General features: G+C 42.0%; 1 protein-coding gene across 10 annotated transcripts in view; it reads right to left on the minus strand.

Moving 5' to 3' along the window:
• Positions 1-19,219, minus strand: part of LOC150089152 (teneurin-m-like) — a 936,894-nt gene that overhangs the window by 91,519 nt on the left and 826,156 nt on the right. For all 10 annotated transcript variants that reach the window (XM_090388112.1, XM_090388138.1, XM_090388082.1 and 7 more), the window contains 2 exons: positions 14,064-14,279; positions 11,064-11,157 (listed from right to left, as the gene is read on the minus strand). In XM_090388112.1, coding sequence (XP_090244238.1) covers positions 11,064-11,157; positions 14,064-14,279 — 310 coding nt within the window. The remainder of the gene's footprint in view (positions 1-11,063; positions 11,158-14,063; positions 14,280-19,219) is intronic.

Consider the following 19,219-nt stretch of genomic DNA (forward strand, 5'->3'; position numbering starts at 1 on the left):
ACGTATTAACGGCGTCACCCACTTTCTGTTTTTCCCCGCTCAGCGTAGAAATGTTCAAGATGGTCTGAAATGTTTCCACTTGGGTTTCTTTTAATCTCTCACCGACTGCAATAAAGAAATCCCCGCATAACGCTGGGGTGGGGGAGGGACAGTAACGAAATGTACAGTGCGATAGTTGTGGCACGAGAAGGAACTCTGTTCGTTCCCCAACTCCATTGATGTAGATGGCATTTTCCTTCGAGTGTTCACTCACAAACCTGTTACAGATTAGCCCCACAAGGTAGTGAACTTCAACCTTCGTCGAGTTCACATGGTCTTGAGCAACTATCCATCAGCTAAATACCATAATCTGCTGTACCTCGATCTACACGCGAAGATTTTTTTTTTTTTTTTTTTTTTTTTTTTTGGTGGAGTTGGAAAGCAGAAGGCATTCTTGGCCCATTTTGGGGAGAACATCTACCAAAAACTCACTCTGGGGGAACGTGTCAGGAACTTTGACCAGTGTTTCCATCACAGCCTTCTAGCCAGGGTTTCAGTTAACTGTGGTAAAAGCGCGCGTGAATACTAAATGGTGAGATGTTGTTGGATTCTCTCTGAATTGCGAACTCCTCAGTTTGAGCTTTTGTTGTCCCGTAGTATAAACAAAAACTTTATTTACTTCAAGGAGGACAGATTTCGGACCTTATGGAGGATGCCAGTCCAGTTGGCTCTACTGCGATGCACCTTATGTTCATTCTGTGGGATTCAATGAATTCGTAGCTCTTTGGATAATGTCCAGAGAGTCTGTGGTCTTTATCACATTAGCAGTAGCGCTATTTTTGATTTCTTAGATGAAGATGCAGGATTTGATTTTAGGGTATGGTCGATGGATCCTTTCTTGGCGCCAAAGAAAGAAAGCGGCCACTCGCGACGTGTTCTCATAATCTGGCATTTAGCAGCGACACCTGGCGTTTAAATAAGCAAATAAAAGGCATTATTGCGCGAAGTAAGCGAGATAAACGGAGGCCGTAAAGGAATATTGACACTGATTGTCCGGCGGATTTAATCTGGGAGTTTTATCTGCATTCGCAGTCATTGGCGCTGGGGGAGTGGGGCGAGTTTCAGCGGTTTCACATCGAACCAGAAAACGCTTAGCTCTGAATCGTATCTCCCACTGCCACAGCACGCGGGAACCTGCGTTGCATCCAGAAGCGGGCATGCGGGAGCGGAGATGAGGACGCTGATAAGATAACGTAAAGGTAAAAAAGACATTTCCCCCTCCTGCATCCGCTCCTGCTCCTCGCAAGAAACGGAAAGGTAATTTCAAAGAAAGTTCATTATTTGCCAAAGCCCTCTCTGATGCTGCTTGCCCATTTGGCGAATGGGAAATTGAAAAAAGTTTATTTATAACGCCCCCCCCCTCTCTTTCTCTTCTTCCATCATATTTTATGTAGTTTTAATTACGCACACCCCTTTGGGTTACGCAAGGTCGGGTAAAAATTAAAAAGGAAAGGGAAAAACCGGCGCTGTAATACAAACAGATGGATTCATTCCACCCAGAACAAGAACTATTTTAATAATTAATGGCGAGATTTATGCGGGAATAATGCGTGACTTGGGGTGGCTCGAAATTTATTGTGGCAGGGATCGTTCACGAGGAGAGACAACTTGAAAGGCGCGTTGTAATATTAAATTTTTTATGCCACGCCGGCAAACTGCACGGGCAACCGGACTGGGGCTTTAAAATTTTTATTACAATTTCGCAGAAGACGAAAAACAAGAAGAAAACGGCTTTTACAACGATATTAGAGGGAGTCGAATGCGTCACGTGCCATTGATATTCGAGTTCATTCGCTAATTGTCACGAATAACGTGCGTGGGATGGTGAGAGATTACCACGCATGCGTCATAGAACTGCTCGTTGTGCGTAATAATGCTGCACGTGGGGGAGGGGGTGTTATCGGTCCTGACTCAATCATTCATTCTCGTGCCACGAGTAATATATGGCCGCCATTAATTACGTAATTACAACTAACCGCGAGCTTCCTTCTTCTGCCAATGGATGGATCGTTCATTTTGTGTTTGTTTTCAGAGTGAGAGGAGATTCAGCGCCGAACACGATCTGCACTTTCATAAATGATTATTAAATATTTGTTCTGTGCCAGAATCGTAACCTGTTAAGAACGGAAATTGATATTTACAAGAAATAGGGCGCTGGCAATCTTCTAGGCGAACTCGGTTTACTGTTCCCCACGCCGGCCTCGTGAAAACTCATCCGTAGCTATAATGACGCGCCTTTTTCGCCCTCTCTTAACAAGAAAGCCACAAGTGTGACAGAGGCAGAGGGTGGTTCGCAACAAGTGCAATAAATATCCATTACTACCTCTAGAACGTGACTTCCGGACTTCGGTAATGTTTTGTGCGCGCGTCGTCTGCCATTTCATTTGCAGTCCGCCGGTGTAGTATTTCGGTAACCCTGTTATCTGGCACGCAGTTTCCAACCGAAAGCGACGAGAAGTTGAAGTCGGCAGTGCATATACGAAGCCCCCATTATTCTGAAACAATTCGGGTCACCGTGACACATGGGGACGCCAATGCTCCTCGAGAAGAGCGCAGTCCGGCATCACAAACACCTTCTGCCATTCTTCGGAGGAGGTCAAATGCGATTGGACAGTCTTTTACATCATTTGCAGAGCTTTGCTCATATTTCGAATGTTCTAGCTGACCTTTAAAGCTTTTGAATATTTGTTGGTCTTCGCGATGAACTTTCCGCAATTTTAAAGCTGTTTCGACCATAATTGCCGGCTCCTCAGCGGGCAGATGGGTTCCCCCCCCCCTCCAGTGAGCAGCAGCGACGATTTTTGTTAATCTGAGACTCAGTTCCAATAAGAAATCCAGCGATTGATTCTAAAGTCGTTTGTGACAGCGAGTTGGCACACCTCCGCCTAGCTACCTGTGCCTCCCATCTCTACAAGCTCTTCCAGAACTATTTCGCAGAGCGCACTGTCGTGGTGAAATCCAACCTTCTGCAGGTAACTAGACCAACCTCTCGGAGGTGCCCACACGGTTCTCTGCTGGGGCCCTTTGTGTGGAATATGGTCCTGCACAACTGGCTTTCTAAATCTTTTGAAGGATGCAAAATTGTAGTATTTGCCGACGACCTGACGGTGGTTGTTTCTTGGAACTCATTCTCTGACCTTGAAAACAAAGAAAATCTTGTCCTAGCAGATCTCTATGCCTGGGCCGACCGGGCTAGCCGAGTGGGTAAAGTACCTGCCCGGCAAACCAAAGGTCGCGGGTTCGATTCTCGCCTCGGGCTTGGATCAAAGTACTGCAAAAACCTTGGGAGGTGCAATATGGCCACAGAAGCCGATGCGCCAACAACTACCAAACCAAAAAAAAAAAAAAAAAAAATCTATGCCTGTACGGTTCTAAACAAGCTTAAAATCAGTACCGCCAAAATAAAAATGATGCTTTTTAAATCGAAGCTTGACCTGCGGCCCACCGCAAATCAAGAACTCCGCGAAACAGCTTCCAATTGTGACGCAGGCTAAAGTCCTAGGGATGGTCATTGACCATAAGCTGAGCTTCCTTCCGCATCTACAATACCTAGGGGTCAAAACGAAACAATTTTCAGCTGCAATCAAGAGGATGTCCAAGAGCAACTGGGGTTCTCCAACAAAACACACTCTTTGTATTATAAAGCTGTTTTCATCTCCATTGTGATCTACGCAGCAGGAACGTGGTTCCACCGTGTTCAACGAGTACATATGAAAGTCAAGGTCAACTCCATTCAACGTGCTATGCTCCTGGCCACGCAGAGATTATGCTGAACAGTGTCTACAGCTGCCATCCAGATTTTTTCTTTTTTTTTTTTTTTTGCGGGCTCCCAGGCTTGCAGGATAGCTGGCACCCACTGGTATTGCACTACCTCCAGTGGGTGCGGGATTTTGTGCACTTTGGCATGTAAGAGGATAAAAAAAAAACTCAGGCCCGGCTACTCGTGCCTGGGGACAGGCACCAGGTAGCAGCTGCCCAGGTGTTGGCTGCTGCTACCTCCTTTGCAGAGGTCCTACATTCAATACAGATCCACTAGGTGGAGATGGGCTATGCCTAGGGGCCACCCTTGACACACACATGCCATCCAGATGATAGCTGGAACTTTGCCGCTTGATCTATTTATAATCTTCAGAGGGTTAAACTTCAGAATTAAAAAGAAAATACCAACGAAGATACACGGCGTAGAACTAAATCTCAATGCTGACCCCAAAGTAGAAAGAGCTCGCTGTTATAACGAACTCGTCAACATTTGGCAGTCCAGATGGAATATCTCACAAACAGGCTCCATTACCAGAAAATTCCTACCGGTTGTTACTTTGACAACTTCGACAACTTTGACAAAGGCCTGGCTTTCTCTCACCTTGGAATCCTACTTGGTTACAGGACACGGGTCCCTCAACGAAAAGTTACATTAACTGGGTTTGCTACCAACAGATCGCTGTTTCTGCGGCAGGTCAGAGAATTGGAAACATCTTCTTTTCGAATGCAGGTTGTACGACGACTTAAGAAATATCCTGCTGCAGGCTGTGCCAGGTATCTCGGAACAACAACCAGAGCCTCTACTCCAAACACCTGGCAATCTAAAGGCATTCTAATCCTATGCATCCCAAGTCTTTGAGCGCAGGAAGCAGAGCTACACTGTTGTAACTGCACCTAACAATACCTCTTCAGTGATTTAAGGGTTCCATATTCGCAGGCCCCCACCTTTTTTTTCCCACGCACTGTACCTGGAATTCCCACTCTAGTGTAGCTAATTATTTTTATTTTATTTTTATTAAATTATTTATTTTATTTGTTCTTCACGCTCTCTCTGCCTTGAGTTCCTACTCTAGTGCAGCCAATTTATTTATTATTTAATTTTTTATATTATTTTATTTTTTATGATTTATTATTTCTCTCTATACATTAAAAAGTTTTCCTCCTAGTGATATTTTTTCGATCCAATGTGAATAAAGGCGTGGCAATTACGTCACTACAAATGCAGTTAATTATTGACAACTGCCTCCATAACGTTCACCAATCTCTTGCACGTGCCCCCACTGTCTAACATTTGATGTTCCATTGTCACGTTTTTGTATATTAATGAAAATTGTATATTTGTAAATGTTTGTAAATATTTTAGTACTGCTCTTTCGGATGCAACAACATTCCCATGCATTATGGAACCCGAAGCAAAAGGCCGTTGGCTAAAATCTTATTTGAGTACCACTTGTCTGTTCTGTGATTGGGTGATTATTGTAATGCATTTTGTTTCTGATTGTTTTGTCGTTGAGGAGGCGAGGTGCTTAGCTTAGGTAGGGTGTTTATCCCCGCATCCCGCTGTTTTAAAATCGGAAAATGAGTTCCCGATTTTAAAACAGCGGTGAGTGGGGGTGGTAACACCTTAGGCATGTCAACCTAGGAGGAGAGGGGCGGGGCTAAACAGTGAATGGCACCTGCCAGTCACTGCTTCTGCTTCCTGACTTTTAGTGGAAGTATGGAGTAGTACCCATGATCTGAATTTTTAGCAGGCCTCTTCCTAAGTGACCTATGTAAACGCAAGTAAATAATTACATAGTAATATTTATTCGACCCTGAGAATGCTGCGCACTATAAATGCACAGGTAAATAATTACATAGCTCATTTCCGATTAGATATCGATCAGTGCGTTTCGATAGATGTGCCTTTTACGTAGAAAAGATTTGACTTACTCAGTCATACCTCTACATATTACGTAGAAAAGCGTGCGCGGGGGTTAGCGAGCAGGGGACAGAGCACCCTAGTCTTTATTATTATTTTTTAAAATTAAAAATTTATTTATTTATTTTCCTAACTCCACCATGGGTGGTTTTTTTTCTTTTGCTCTTCTTTCTCCTCCTTCTGGAATCGGTCCCACAGAGGAATCTGGCCCACCTTCTGGCAAAACTAGGTGGGTTAGAGTCTCTCTCTTGAAACAGTACATGTTTTACTGGGATTGGTCCACCTTCCCGTGGTGAGGACGAGTACCCAGAATCATCTGTCCAGGTGACTGATGCTTCTGGGTAGCCAAGCGGCCTGACACAACAACAGAACACACAAACTTTCTAAACCACACATTTCTGGCCCTTTGCAGTTGATTCTGTTATTTACAGCGATACGAGGCGGAGCTGAACTGACGTTCAAGTGCCGCCTTACATATATTACATGTCCACATGTCTGAGGTTATTTGTGACAATACGTTTTAATTTTCCAGAAGGATGGTGGAACAACCAAACCAGAATTTCGCTATTCATAGCAGTATTCTTAATTTTCCGACGGTGGCCACGAGGGGAATTAAGATGTCCCCGAAGAGTTTTAAGATTATTTTAAAAACAATCATTATTTAATGATACTTTCTGTTTTCTTCACAATGCGTACCCACCACCGATGAGTATCTGTAATCAAATTCGAAACCGAGTCTGGGTAGTAACAATGCACTTCTCCATTAGAACAGGACTTTTTATTTAGAGTAGGCGGGAAATAAACATGAGCTTCTGCAAGCAGGCCCTCCCCCACCCCAAAATGCCAGCAGTCCTGCTTCTAATGCTACATTCATGACTGTCATCAAATGATAGTGGCACTGTTTGTCCCTATTTGTATGTCATTATGTTTGTGAGCTCCTAAATAATTGTATTATATTCAAGATCAGACGCCCCCCCGTGAATGAATTATTGCATAACTTCCATAAATTCGTTGAGCGGCTCGTCCATTGGCCTTTGCTAAACCATACACTTGGTGCATGTCTGCCAGCTCACAGTTGGTATATCGATGCGATGCTCTTCGTGCGGCGTCTACTGCGTCGTCAACTGCGTCGTCTACCGACTTACGGCGACGTTTCCGGTTATGGGTTCCTATGCGATTCAGATTCCTTTAGATGTTACCTACCTCTCCTAAACGTTTATACCAATATTTTTGAGACACCTTGTATTATAAAGCAATATTTCTGCCTATAGTTTCGTACGTAGCAGGTATTTGGCACCAGAGCATCGTTAAGGTGAAAATCAAAAACAAGCTACTATCAATTCAAAGAACAGCGCTTCTGGCACTAAATAATGCGCCTCGTACAGTATCGAACAATGCCCTCCAAATCCTTGGAGGAGAAATGCCTTTAGATTTATTTATCTTATACCGTGGCATGATTTATAAACATAAGAAAGGACTGCAGGTATCTATTATGCGAATTACAACAGACCCAGTTAGTAACTTAAAGACAGAACGGAAAAGATTATGGAGTGAAATGGTTAGTATTTGGCAAAGTAGATGGAATGAGTCTGTGCACGGTGAAGTCACAAAGAAGTATATTGAAAATGTTGAGTTTGCTTCTACTCAACCTTCTGTTTCGTGGTTTGCACCAAGCATGTTTACGACGTATTTATTAACAGGCCATGGATCTCTGAGGGCCAAACTTTTCGACAGAGGTTTGGAGCCGGATCCTTTTTGCACCTGTGGTCAAATGGAAGACTGGATCCACGTCTTCATGTTTTGTCCGCAATATACAGACCATCGAGTATTTCTACTTAATCAGGTTCCAGGTCTAGCTGAGGACAATGTGAAAATACTAGTTGAGAACAAAACAAACTTTGAGACTTTCCAGACATTTGCAGAATCGGTCTTTAAGAAAAGACTTGAACTAGGGACTCAAATTCAAAATCGAATATAAATCTGACAGCTGAGAAGTTAATATATATGTATGCATCCCATTAAATATAAAGAGAATGACTCGTTGTAAGATATGTAAATTTAATTGTATTGCTAGGATTTAGAGTTAAAATTCTATTCTCTTTTGTACAAATGTAAATATTTACTTCCCTAACTTTATTGGAGTTTTTCAAATTGGCTTGTCTGCTGAGGTTCGATATTTTTCCACTGTTTTTTTTTTTTTTTTTGCTGGTTTCCAGGTTTGGGCAACCTGGGGTCGGGATTGCTGGCCTCCACCGGTATTGCACTATCTCCGGTTGGTGCAGGATTTGTGCACAAGACACTAAGGTGGTAGTAGACCCAGGCTCGGCTCCTTGTGCCTGCTTAGGTGTTGGCTGCTCCCTGGTGGCGAGGTGGGCTGACACATGCGACACACGATACACCGATACATAAAGCTTTGCAGAGTTTCTGCACCAACACAGACCTGTAAGGTAGAGATGGGCTTAGGCCTAGGAGCCACCCTTGATACAGGTAACACACACACACACACACACACACACACACACACACACACACACACACACACACACACACACACTTGTCATCAAATGATATAGCAGATTTCTCTAGAAGAAGTATATTTTCGTGGGATGGGGCACGATTTCGCCTTTCGATCTGCCTTCTTGAGATGAGCGCAAATCGTTTGTCACGAAAGAATGCGTTTTCCACCACAATCTCCACCCTTTTGAATTTGATTGATCGCTTCATTTGACTATACAGCAGCCTCAAGATTTGACACCAACCCCACTTTGTCTCGTCGCTCTGTTTAAAAACGGCTGGGGGGGAGAGTTTGCTTCTTATTTGTTTCATTTCTCCGTGAACAATTTTTTGGACGTGTCCGATATCTAAGAGAATTGTCCCTCACTTCCAGATGGAAGAATAACTCTCCAGTTCCTAAAAAAGAAAACATCTTTGTCTGCAGATTATTCATTTCGAAGTGTGACATGGAAATATCTTTAGATTCCAACACACATTCATCCGTATACCATGTGTAACGAACTGTTGGATTCTCACTTTATGGATTGACTTTGGGTTCGAAGACAAGGAACTTATAAAAAACTTTAAACCTGAGGTCCCTGACGAAAACTGAAGCGTATGATTTTCTCCGGATTTCTTTCGTCCTATCAACAAAGTGACCATGGGACATATAGGTGCTGACACCAGTACAGTAATTGTAACGCTGGAACGAAAGATAATGGTTTGTTGAACAGCCTGGTATAAAGAAGATGGAATTGTTATTTGATAAACTATTTCAATGGAAGAAAAGGGAACATGGCTTCGTTAGATGTTATACGTCCAGCATCATGTGACCACACTTCCTGTCCGCAAATAGCGTCACGCTTTCTGTCCTAAGAAGAAATCAGTCGCCATTATACAAGAGTGTCCTCTGGTGATTCAGAAAATTTTAAATCCAACAGAATGCCACTGATAGACCTTAGAATCCCTCTTGTGGGGGATTCGTGCGGGTAGTCAATGCTCCACGGGAAAATTTTGTACTGCTTTGAAAATTAGACAAGTCCACAAGATGGTCAAGTGTTCCAGTTTGCCCAATAAATAGCGATAAACTCTATACAGTAGTTATGGCATTGCAAACCCAAGTGGATAGAAGGATAGCCTGACTGATGGAATAAGATTATTTCTTTTTTCCTGCAATGTAAGGAGAGCTGAGAGACCTTGCTTTTCCAGCAATTTCTTCGACGTCTTTCACAAAGAATTAATAAGAGGTTTAGTACCACCAACAAACAAAACCGGCATTGCCAAGGTACTAACAACCTACGCAAGTAACTTACTTGGCGAAGTAACCAGAGCACGCTACTGTATTCTTAATGGGCACGAGCTAAAAAGAAAAAAACGAAGAAAAAAAAACAGGGCAGCCAACGATGGGAGGGGGGAGCGTTAAGGCGTTTTCTCAGCTTCGGGATACTAATCCTAGGAGATAACACGCGTTTAGGTAATTAGCAACTGTAAGTAGCCACCCTGTTTCTGGTCTCCCGGTAAGCTGGCCAAGCATATGTGTGTGTGTCTTAGAAGATAAGAGCCAGCGAGGAGATAGGTTTGACATCAACGCAATAATGGGCAACCAGCGTCTGGAAGGTTTGTGGCATGGCTAGCCTTCCATGTGTTAACGCCGTTGTAATTAGCATCCCAGGCATCACCTGATGCTACAGGGATGTTCTGCTTCCGCGAGCTCAGTAATTAGCGGAGAAGGAATCAATTTTTATAGCACGGCTGTTTCGTGAGCAGAAAAAAGAAAGAAGGAAAAAACAGAGCGACTTCTCCGATAGATAAAAAAAGCAACTGATGCTTTGATGTTGGATGTTAATTATTTGAGATGCCTTGTTTTGCAGGGAAATCGGAGGGGGAAGGGGGATGATTAATCTGCGGGAGCCGCTGGTTAAAGAGCCCGCTCATTTCTGCGTATTACTAATGCGTGCACTTAAACCGGCCTTTCTTTGCCCAAACGGATTAGCGGTGATTGCAGCGGCGCAGAAAAAGTTCAAAGTTGCGAACAGTTCATTCATTAGCTGCGGCTTCATATGATACAGTTCTATTAGGACAGGGGCGGCGCAAAAATAGCTAAACGCTTTTAATACGATTATTCCACGGAATAGCGATCCATTAAACAATTAAGAGGACTCTCTTTAACGCCCGGCGGAGACTTAAAGAGGGCTGGAAAGTTTCATAAGCAGTCAGCGTTTATTAGTTGGGATTAACCTCTCTTTGGTTTATTTATCATCTCTAAAGAGCTCCGAAATGACCGTAAAAAAGCGAAAGAGATTAAAGTTTCCTCCTTCATTTCGCCAAAGAAAGAAAAAATTAATACGCCCTGCCGGCGATCAGCGAATAAAGAAATAGTTCTTGGCCGGCAGCGCATTACTCGATAAAGTGTATCGAACTTTTTCTAGAAAGAAAAGAAACTAATTGTAAACGCTAAGACTACTTAAGGCATTCCTCCCTCCCTGATTACCTTTTAACTTAATGGAGATTAAGACAAAAAAAAAAAAAAGTTGAATTTCTGAGCTTTGTGTTTCGTGTAATTCGTAAGGGTGTGAAAGGGGACGTCACGCTCATCCTCCGTGGAATATCGAGTAGCCTTCGAGTGGTTGATGAAGTCCTTGTGCAGGTGTGCATTACAATCATCTGGGATTTGAATGCCACGCTCCAGTGTTTCTACCCGAGTTTTGCACCTTCGAGTGACAAAGCAAACCCCATTTGTGGTTTTTCATGCAGCTCATTTTCGATCAACCATCCGAGAACTTACTGGCTACATTATAAGAACTGCGATTTATTAATTTTCACCCTAAAAACCATGAACAGAAAATCTCACCTGTCAGGATTCTTGGAGTCTTCCTGGACAGATGTCCCGTGGGATGCCGGGATATCACTTTTTTGTTTAGCGGATCCTGGGCACCTTGTCATATCTAGAAGAGAAAACAACGCCACTCTTATTAATATTTTAAAATCAAATGCAATTTCACTAAATATTCGGGGCATTGATGCCCGCGTTTGATATACAAGGTTGGTTGCAGAAATTACCAACTAAAAAATGAAGTCAATACAAAAATAAGGTGTTCACAGCTTGTGTTATCTGTAATGGAGTTTTTTAGGAGCGAAACAAATAGTTACACATCACGCCAGCAGGGGCCAAATGTTCCGTCTCCTTGCATTGGTGGTTAAAAAGGGAGGAGATGTTTCTGCCACATTGTGGTGTTTGGAATTGCCACTTTTGCATACGACAATGAATGCAATTTTTGTGGGTAAAAAGAAAATGAACGGAAACGGTTTTGTAAAATTTACTTGGTAAAAGTTTGGGATCACAGCGTATGACAACAGTTTTCGTTAATTTTTTTGAAATTAGCTATGACAATGTAAGATTTAATATAAAAAAAACACCAAAAAATATTGAAATGATTAATATTCACAAGTGTACTGCATTTTCATCAAATTATCCTCTACGAGATTTTATCCTTCATTACTCAGACGTGCCATTCTGCCGATTAATTTTATAATCCTGTCTTGACTAAGATTGTTCCAATCGATCTGCAAGGTTTCCATAAAATTTGTGAAAATGGGCACACTTCACGGACTTGACGATGTAGACCATCCCATAAAAGCTCTATTGGGTTTAAGTCAGGCAACTGGGCGTGGGCGTGGCCACACAATAATTTGCAATATCCCCTCCTGTAGTTCAGTTGCTAGAAAGTATGTGCACAGCTTAGAGCTGTGCTTCGAATTTGTGGAAGAAATTCCACAGAATCGAAGTCCAGAGGATACTACATTATGTTCAAAAATGTTTTTACAACGTTCTTTTCTCAAATTCTGACGATGTCACCCACTCCAGAAAAAGAGAAGTAACTTCAGATCATGAGGGATCTGAAGTTACAATATGCCACCATTTTTTAGTTCAGTTGACGTCTCACTTGTCGCTTGGATCCAAAAAATTTCAAATTTCGATTCTTCCGTCCACAGTACGATTTTCCACTCTTCAATTGACCAATGTTGATGCTCTTAACCCAAGCTTTATTTCGATTTTCCGGATTTTAATAGGGGCTTTCTGGAGTGTATTTGGTAATAAAAATAAAAATGACTTTTATTACTAAATCCAGTTTAAAAATCTAGATTTATAACAAATTTTGTAACTATTTTATTTTATTTTAAATAAAATAAAATAAATAATAAAAAAATACAAGATTATATATCGATGTGAAAACAATATTTTTCTATTGCGATTAATTTTTAAAATTGATTGGAGACTTTGAGAATTGTAAAACTTCGTAGTGGAGAAAGTGATGCGGTTTTATTAAAACTCTTAATTTGGAGTTGCACAAACCGAAGTGTAGAACTAAAAATGAGATCAACGTCCAGAAGGCTCTGTATTTTGGTAGACTCCTCTCCAATCACAGACATGCACATGTACAGCGGAAAGTACTCACCAGCATACCTCGAGCCATTGGGGAGGGGGGATCAGTAATGAACGGTGACAAGGGCAGTGGTATAAGATTGTGGGAGGCTGCTTGTCCTCCATCTACGGTGTCTGCAGCATCATAAAAAAATAATGTCCGTCATGCTCTCTACAGACAGGGTATTTCTGTTTGGGGATTGCAAACAAGTCCGTCCCTACGGACTATTTTAATGAAGCGTGAGTCTTAAGGGATGGAGCACTGACCTCACATCTTCGTCATGTTGCATGCAAGTGAAATGGGTATGACAGCAATACACGTAAAACTTGCAAATTCTTACTCTTTGAACTTTGTCAGAGAGTAACAATCGGGGGGAGGGGGTGGAAGGACAAGATGCTCAAAGTATTTAATTTTATATTTTGATCACCAGGTATCACAAACTAATCTGGGCGTTAGCAGACCTTCAAAATGAGCACGAGGAATGGTAGTGGTTCGGGGTGATTTTGAATCACCCTGGCTGACCACGTTTAAGATAGCACCGGGACCCAGACAGCTTCTCAAGCTGTGTGCTCCTACATTCTGGACCTGGACTGTTATATAAGCGTGTACAAAGTGCAGTTACTCTTTAAGAACGTGGAGTAATGGGTCACTTGTAATACGACAATAACATTTCAATGCCTTTTAAGTGTAGATTGCGCCTCCTCCATCTGTGAATATGAAATGAATGATTTTTATTTAAAAATATGCTTAACTGGCAGGTTTGCGCAGAAATTTATGGAAACTGATAATCGAGTCAAAATAGGCATTTTGTCATTCCCGATGCAATTCTGATAGCTATCAGATTGAAGTCAGTCCAGCAGGCCTCAGTGTCTAATGGCGAAACGGTTCGAGTAGATGATGTAGGTATAAAGTGTGCCCAAGGTGGTAGGTAATTCATGAGCTCAATCTTCAGAGCAAGTATTACGTTTCATTCTGAATTCAGTTTTTATGGGGGAAACGAAGCGAACAGAATAGAAATTATGATTATCATCTCTTCCATGTTAGGAGGCGAGATTGAAAAGTGCGTCTTATTATTTATGTTTTTTTAATATCGAAGAACAGAGAAGATTCTCACGAATCTTCATTTAATATGCAACATTCTCAAAATTTATTTAGTTTTTCTTATATTCCATCTCTCCCATAATTACCATGTGTTTTCCAAGAGAAATACTCCTGAGAGAGAGAGAGAGAGAGAGAGAGAGAGCTTCTAACGTTGATAAAGAATTAATTTTGCATCACTGACACCGCTCCATGTGATCTGTTCCTTAGCAGATCGTGCTGCATCAGATGAAATAAAATTAAACAAATAAATGGGGATAAGAAGCAGTGGGGGGAAAGAAAGAGCAATAATGGTTGAGTATGAGAGTTAGTTAAGCGATGCAACTTACCACTGGGGATGAAGAGAGACCCAGAAGGGGTTCTGGCTAAACAAGTACCCCTAAAGTCCTGTTCTGGATCTTTTATTTGATTGTTATCCTTAATGCTTCCAGCTGATCCTATACCGTGGCCTCCACCGGTCGGGGGTCCTGCCTTACCCCCAGTGCGGCCCATGGACAGTTTACGAGGTGGGACCAGCAGCGTGGGGGTGGAACTGTCTAACAATCCTGCAAAAAAACAAAAAAACCCACACTTATATCACAACAAACGCGTGCATAATTCGACAAAAACAAAAAATGGCATGAATACACTTAGAGGCAGGGTTGCCCACTAAATTATAAATATTACGTCGGAAATCACTGCGCCTACGCCTGCAAGGCGTCGCACGAACGCATGAATACGCGATAATTGAACTGTCTCAATCTGGTGCCACGAACTTGGCATCGTGTGAGGTTTTCGTACGCGTGTCAAAAGGCCTTTAGGAAGAGGGCGGTGAATAATTGAAGCAAACATCTCAAACACATTCGGAAATATTCTTGCGGGGTGGCTATGGACACAGCGACCTTTAACGAGTCGCAAACCGGCGGGACAGTGAGCTTCAAAAACATTCCGAGCTTTCTCCAAATAAGCACGAGCGTGACTACACCCCGGAGGACCTACCACGTGACATTAAGTAATAATAGGCGTTATCGATCGAACAAAATCAGTCCCTTTGACTACCCCTCGCAAAAAACAAGGCGTTCTTTGCGTAGGCGATAATTAGTAACGCGGCCATCGAGAACAGCTGACCAATGAGTCGGGTGGAATCTGCACCTGCAGAGTTCATTACAAAACCTAACGACAATTGGCAATCATTAAGGTAAATTATTAAGCGGACGAGGGGTGGATAAACAACATCGGGGGAGGGGGGCTAACGATTGCAGGACGTGCATTATTAAACTTAAGAACGTTTAGTGTAAAAACTGCGACTGTTAGGCGTAGAAGACAATAATTGTTAGGCTTAATGACACGCCATGCGCAGTAATTATAAGGGGGTAAGACTGTGAACGCGCTAATGACGACTGGGCGTAACGAAGCAAATCGCAAAAATCGACACCATTAAGTGCAAAGAAAAACAGCGGTCGCGAGAATGTTCCTCAACTACTTCTTATCGCGCGCCAAACTACGGGGCTGCACTTCCATATCTTAACAATCAGCAACGCACTTCTACGCACGTACGACCCGAGGACGGATGCGGAGGAGGCTTCCGAAGCTAAGAATAACTATCATTAAGAAGATGGAACTGTTTGTTTTCTTACGCGCAGGTGATGTTTAAAAATGCGGCGAAATCAGTTAAGAGAATTAATGAGATAACCCCCGGATGCTTCGTGCGAATAACCTTCGCAATTACGCATGCGGAGATTAAGCAAACAGAAGGTCCTCGTACGACAACATTCGTATTCCTCGTTCGATGACAGCGAGCACCCCTGCTCATTGGAATTAATAAAATGGGGCCGAACACGGTTTTGTTCTGTCGTGTTTGTGCCAACCCGTGCCCAAAGATTTGCTTTGAGACAAGTATTGTAGGATAAAATGCTTATGTACAGTGTGTCCAAAAAAAATCCATTTATTATCGAAATGGTTAACTTTTGAATGGATAGGGGTTAAAACTTGAGGGTTTTATCGTTCTGAAGGTTAATTAGCAGTTTATTTAATTTTTATCAAATAAACTACTAATTAACCAAAATGGCGACTTTACAAGAGAAAGAACAAGGTCTTTGTGATAGTCTACCCTAGAAAATTCATCTGTGGTTTTTCAAGCGGTACAGATAAAAAGATTCGTCAAGGGTCCCCAGTGTTTATAGGAAGACCAATGAAAGGAAACTGGAGTTTTACTCCATGTTAGGGGTAACGTACGAAAATCACTCGAAGTTGCGCATAAAATTCACATTTTAGTGAAACCCAGGAAAGCGAATTTTACCACACCAACAACAACAAAAAAACTTTGGTCATTCTTCTGTAAATTATGATAGCTTAAGAACCGTTCCAAACTATGACAGATCAATACATGAATAGTTTGAAGCCATCTTGCTCCGGTTTATCGAAAATGACAACAACTAACTGAAGGCGTGCTTCTCTGATGAAGAGCACCTTCGCTTGTTGGTTTATTTTATTTTCACCGCTTCTCTGATTGCACAAACGTTAATGTGTTTGGTTGGATTCGTCCGAAAAGTATCGGTCCATTCTTCTCATTGAGAAGTCAATAAATCTCCTCACCTTACTGGAGTCACACCATGCGTCAGATATGTTTTATCGGATCAGTGGATTAGTCATGGGGACGGTTTGTTAACCGCACCTACACAAAAAATATGCAGATGGTGCAAAAACTCCCATCAAGTTCTTGATCGACTAATACCAAAGACTAGAATAATGGAAATTGTTTCACCATCAGTACCATCACACACTCGTGGCGATTTAACATCGTCAGAGTGTCACCACAGGTCCCCATTTTCGTATTCGGTGATTTTGAAACATGTTTCTGAAGCAGTCTTCATAATGGTGAAAACGTATTATTTATCCACATTTGTTAAAAAGTTCAAACATTGCAGATTTTTCTGCAAGACGTGCACTTTTTGATATGCAGTATTTTGCACTCCATTAAGTACCGATACCATTTACATTTGCAATCCGAGATTAAAATAAAATAAACAAACAAAAACGCTACGAAAAACTTCCCGCTACTCGTGTAGTTTAAATAGATTCGCACTATTTCGGGCGAAGAGGGTAGTGCGCAAAGGATGCCACTGCACGTCAGTTGGTGTTAATTGAATCAGCCGTAATTCCCGGAGACACAGGACCAGAAAATTTAATTATTAGAGCTTTCGTCGGTGGTACAAGATAGAACGGCAGGGTGATTACACGCGGGCCGTTGTTTCTCTTGTACTCTCTCCAGGATGACTTTTCACTCCTCGACACCATTTGCTCTTTGTCTTTCTTTCTCCGAAATCTCGGCATGTATAAAGTGACTCGAGTCTTTTGGGAAATCCACTTGGATAACGGAATTAATAATAGGTCTCCGGATGTTGCCGTGTAAAATTCAAATATGGCGGCACTGGCGTGCGCAGAGACAGAGATAATTAAATAATTACCCGCACATTCATTGCTACAGGCTGCAAATTGGGTGTGAGGAGATAACTTGAGTTAAATCTCTCGCAGGTCACACATCACTAATCTTTCCCCCTTTCCCTGTCCTACTGCACTTCCACGCTAATGAATTACTGATGTTTACGCGTCAAACTAGAGCGAGCGTTGCTAAGGTGGCCACTTTGGGTTTTCTCCTCACCGCGAGCCAAATCGATTTATTACGGAAATACGAAGTTCGGATAATCGGATAAGTCCAAATAAACGTTGCCCACAACGAAAGATGGTTGTCTGCAACTTATGGATGATGAGGAACAACCAACTGAGATCCACGTGCCATATTGCCCTTAGCAACACCCGTTCGTTCTTAAAAAAAAAAAAAAAAAATGTTTTAATAGCGGATTACTTCGATGGAACCACTGACATGAAAAACGTTTAAGTGGTTTACGTCAAATGCATCATGTTGCTCCTGAAGGTCATCATGACCTTTATGAATTGTTTAAGGCGACGCGTAAGGTTCATGTGATCTACAGAGACTCGACTAAGGCTTTTGACAGTGTCCCGCGCATTCAACAAGCTAAAAAAGGAAGCCACTGTGGAACACTTGACCCTCTACTAACCTGGTTGATGAGTTATATTTCATATCGAAAACATAGGGTAATCATCGGACAGGAAATCTCAAGGGATTTTTTTTCCACCTAGAGGAGTACCACAGGGATCATCTCTCGGGCCTCTTTTATTCACCATCTTTGTCAATAATCTACCCCAATTTGTTGAGAGAGGTGCTATTAAGATTTTAATGTTTGACGAGGATGTGAAACTATATTCACTTATCAACAGTCAAGATGATACAGTTAACCTTCAGGCTGCTCTCAATTCTCGCTAATTGGGTTGCTTTGAATGGTCTGGAGTTTAATCCTAGGAAATGCAGCTCTATTTCCCTTGCAGTTTCGAGTAAAACTAAGATTTTTGTTAACCAATATTACATCAAGGAGATGCCGATTTCCAGAGTTGCCGAAGTTAAAGATCTGGGAGTTACTTTACCGCTGGATATGGGTTTCATAAACGTGTTAGAAATATATTAAACCAAGCAAAAAAACAAATTGGCTTCATTAAACGGCAGACGTACAGATTTCAAGATCCTCAGTTCTCTGTGCTCCTATTTAAGACAACTATACTCCCTATAGTGGAGTTTGCTTCTCCTATATGGAACCCACGCTATGCATACTTGATACACCAAATAGAATCGCTGCAGACGAAATTCATCTATTATCTTTCCGGACGTAACCCCATGTTTTACCACAGAATCTTCTACTGCAATCTCTGTTCCTACTTCAAGCTTCAATCTCTGGAAACTTGGCGAACTGTTCTTGATTTAAAACTGTTGTACCACATCTTCGCTGGTTCAACCTACCTGCCGGATCTTGTATGCCATATTGACCTTCACGCTCCAACGGTGGCTACTAGACAGAAGACTACATTCCACATCGGTAATTCTAGATTGGAGATATCCAGGAACTCCTTCTTCAAAAGAACGTTGGTACTGATGAACAAATATGATCTGGATATGGCTGTGAAGAGGGAAGAGTTTCACAGAACTATTTGGAGTAGGTTGACTGATGAGTTCTGGGTTAAAGATGTCCTCATTAATTCTTGTGCATGCGATGATGTCTCCTGCAGCTACCTGCTCTCTGCGATTTTCTTCATAGCACTGAACTTGATGTCACGAATACCAAGATCTTTAATTTCCTTGAATTGGGCTTTTTCCGTTTGAAGAACCTTCCTTGTACAAAGTGTGTTATTCTACTATTTTATTTTTGTACAATCTTTGTTCTTTTCTTTTTTCTGCTCTGTTATTAACCGGGCGCATGCCTGTTGTGCATATTATATTTTAAAATAAATAAACAGGTTCTGTATGTTAAAAACTCTCGTTTCATTTTAAGCTAATTTACCAATCTTTGAACGAAACCGGCGTTTAAGGAACGCAGCCTGTGTACTGCCACATTTCTCTTTAAGCATCTACGACTGTCGGTAAGTGCATCACCTC

Source organism: Mastigoproctus giganteus, chromosome 2 (assembly GCF_048544385.1).
Source record: "Mastigoproctus giganteus isolate SK-2022 chromosome 2, ASM4854438v1, whole genome shotgun sequence".
Classification (NCBI taxonomy): Eukaryota; Metazoa; Arthropoda; class Arachnida; order Uropygi; family Thelyphonidae; genus Mastigoproctus; species Mastigoproctus giganteus.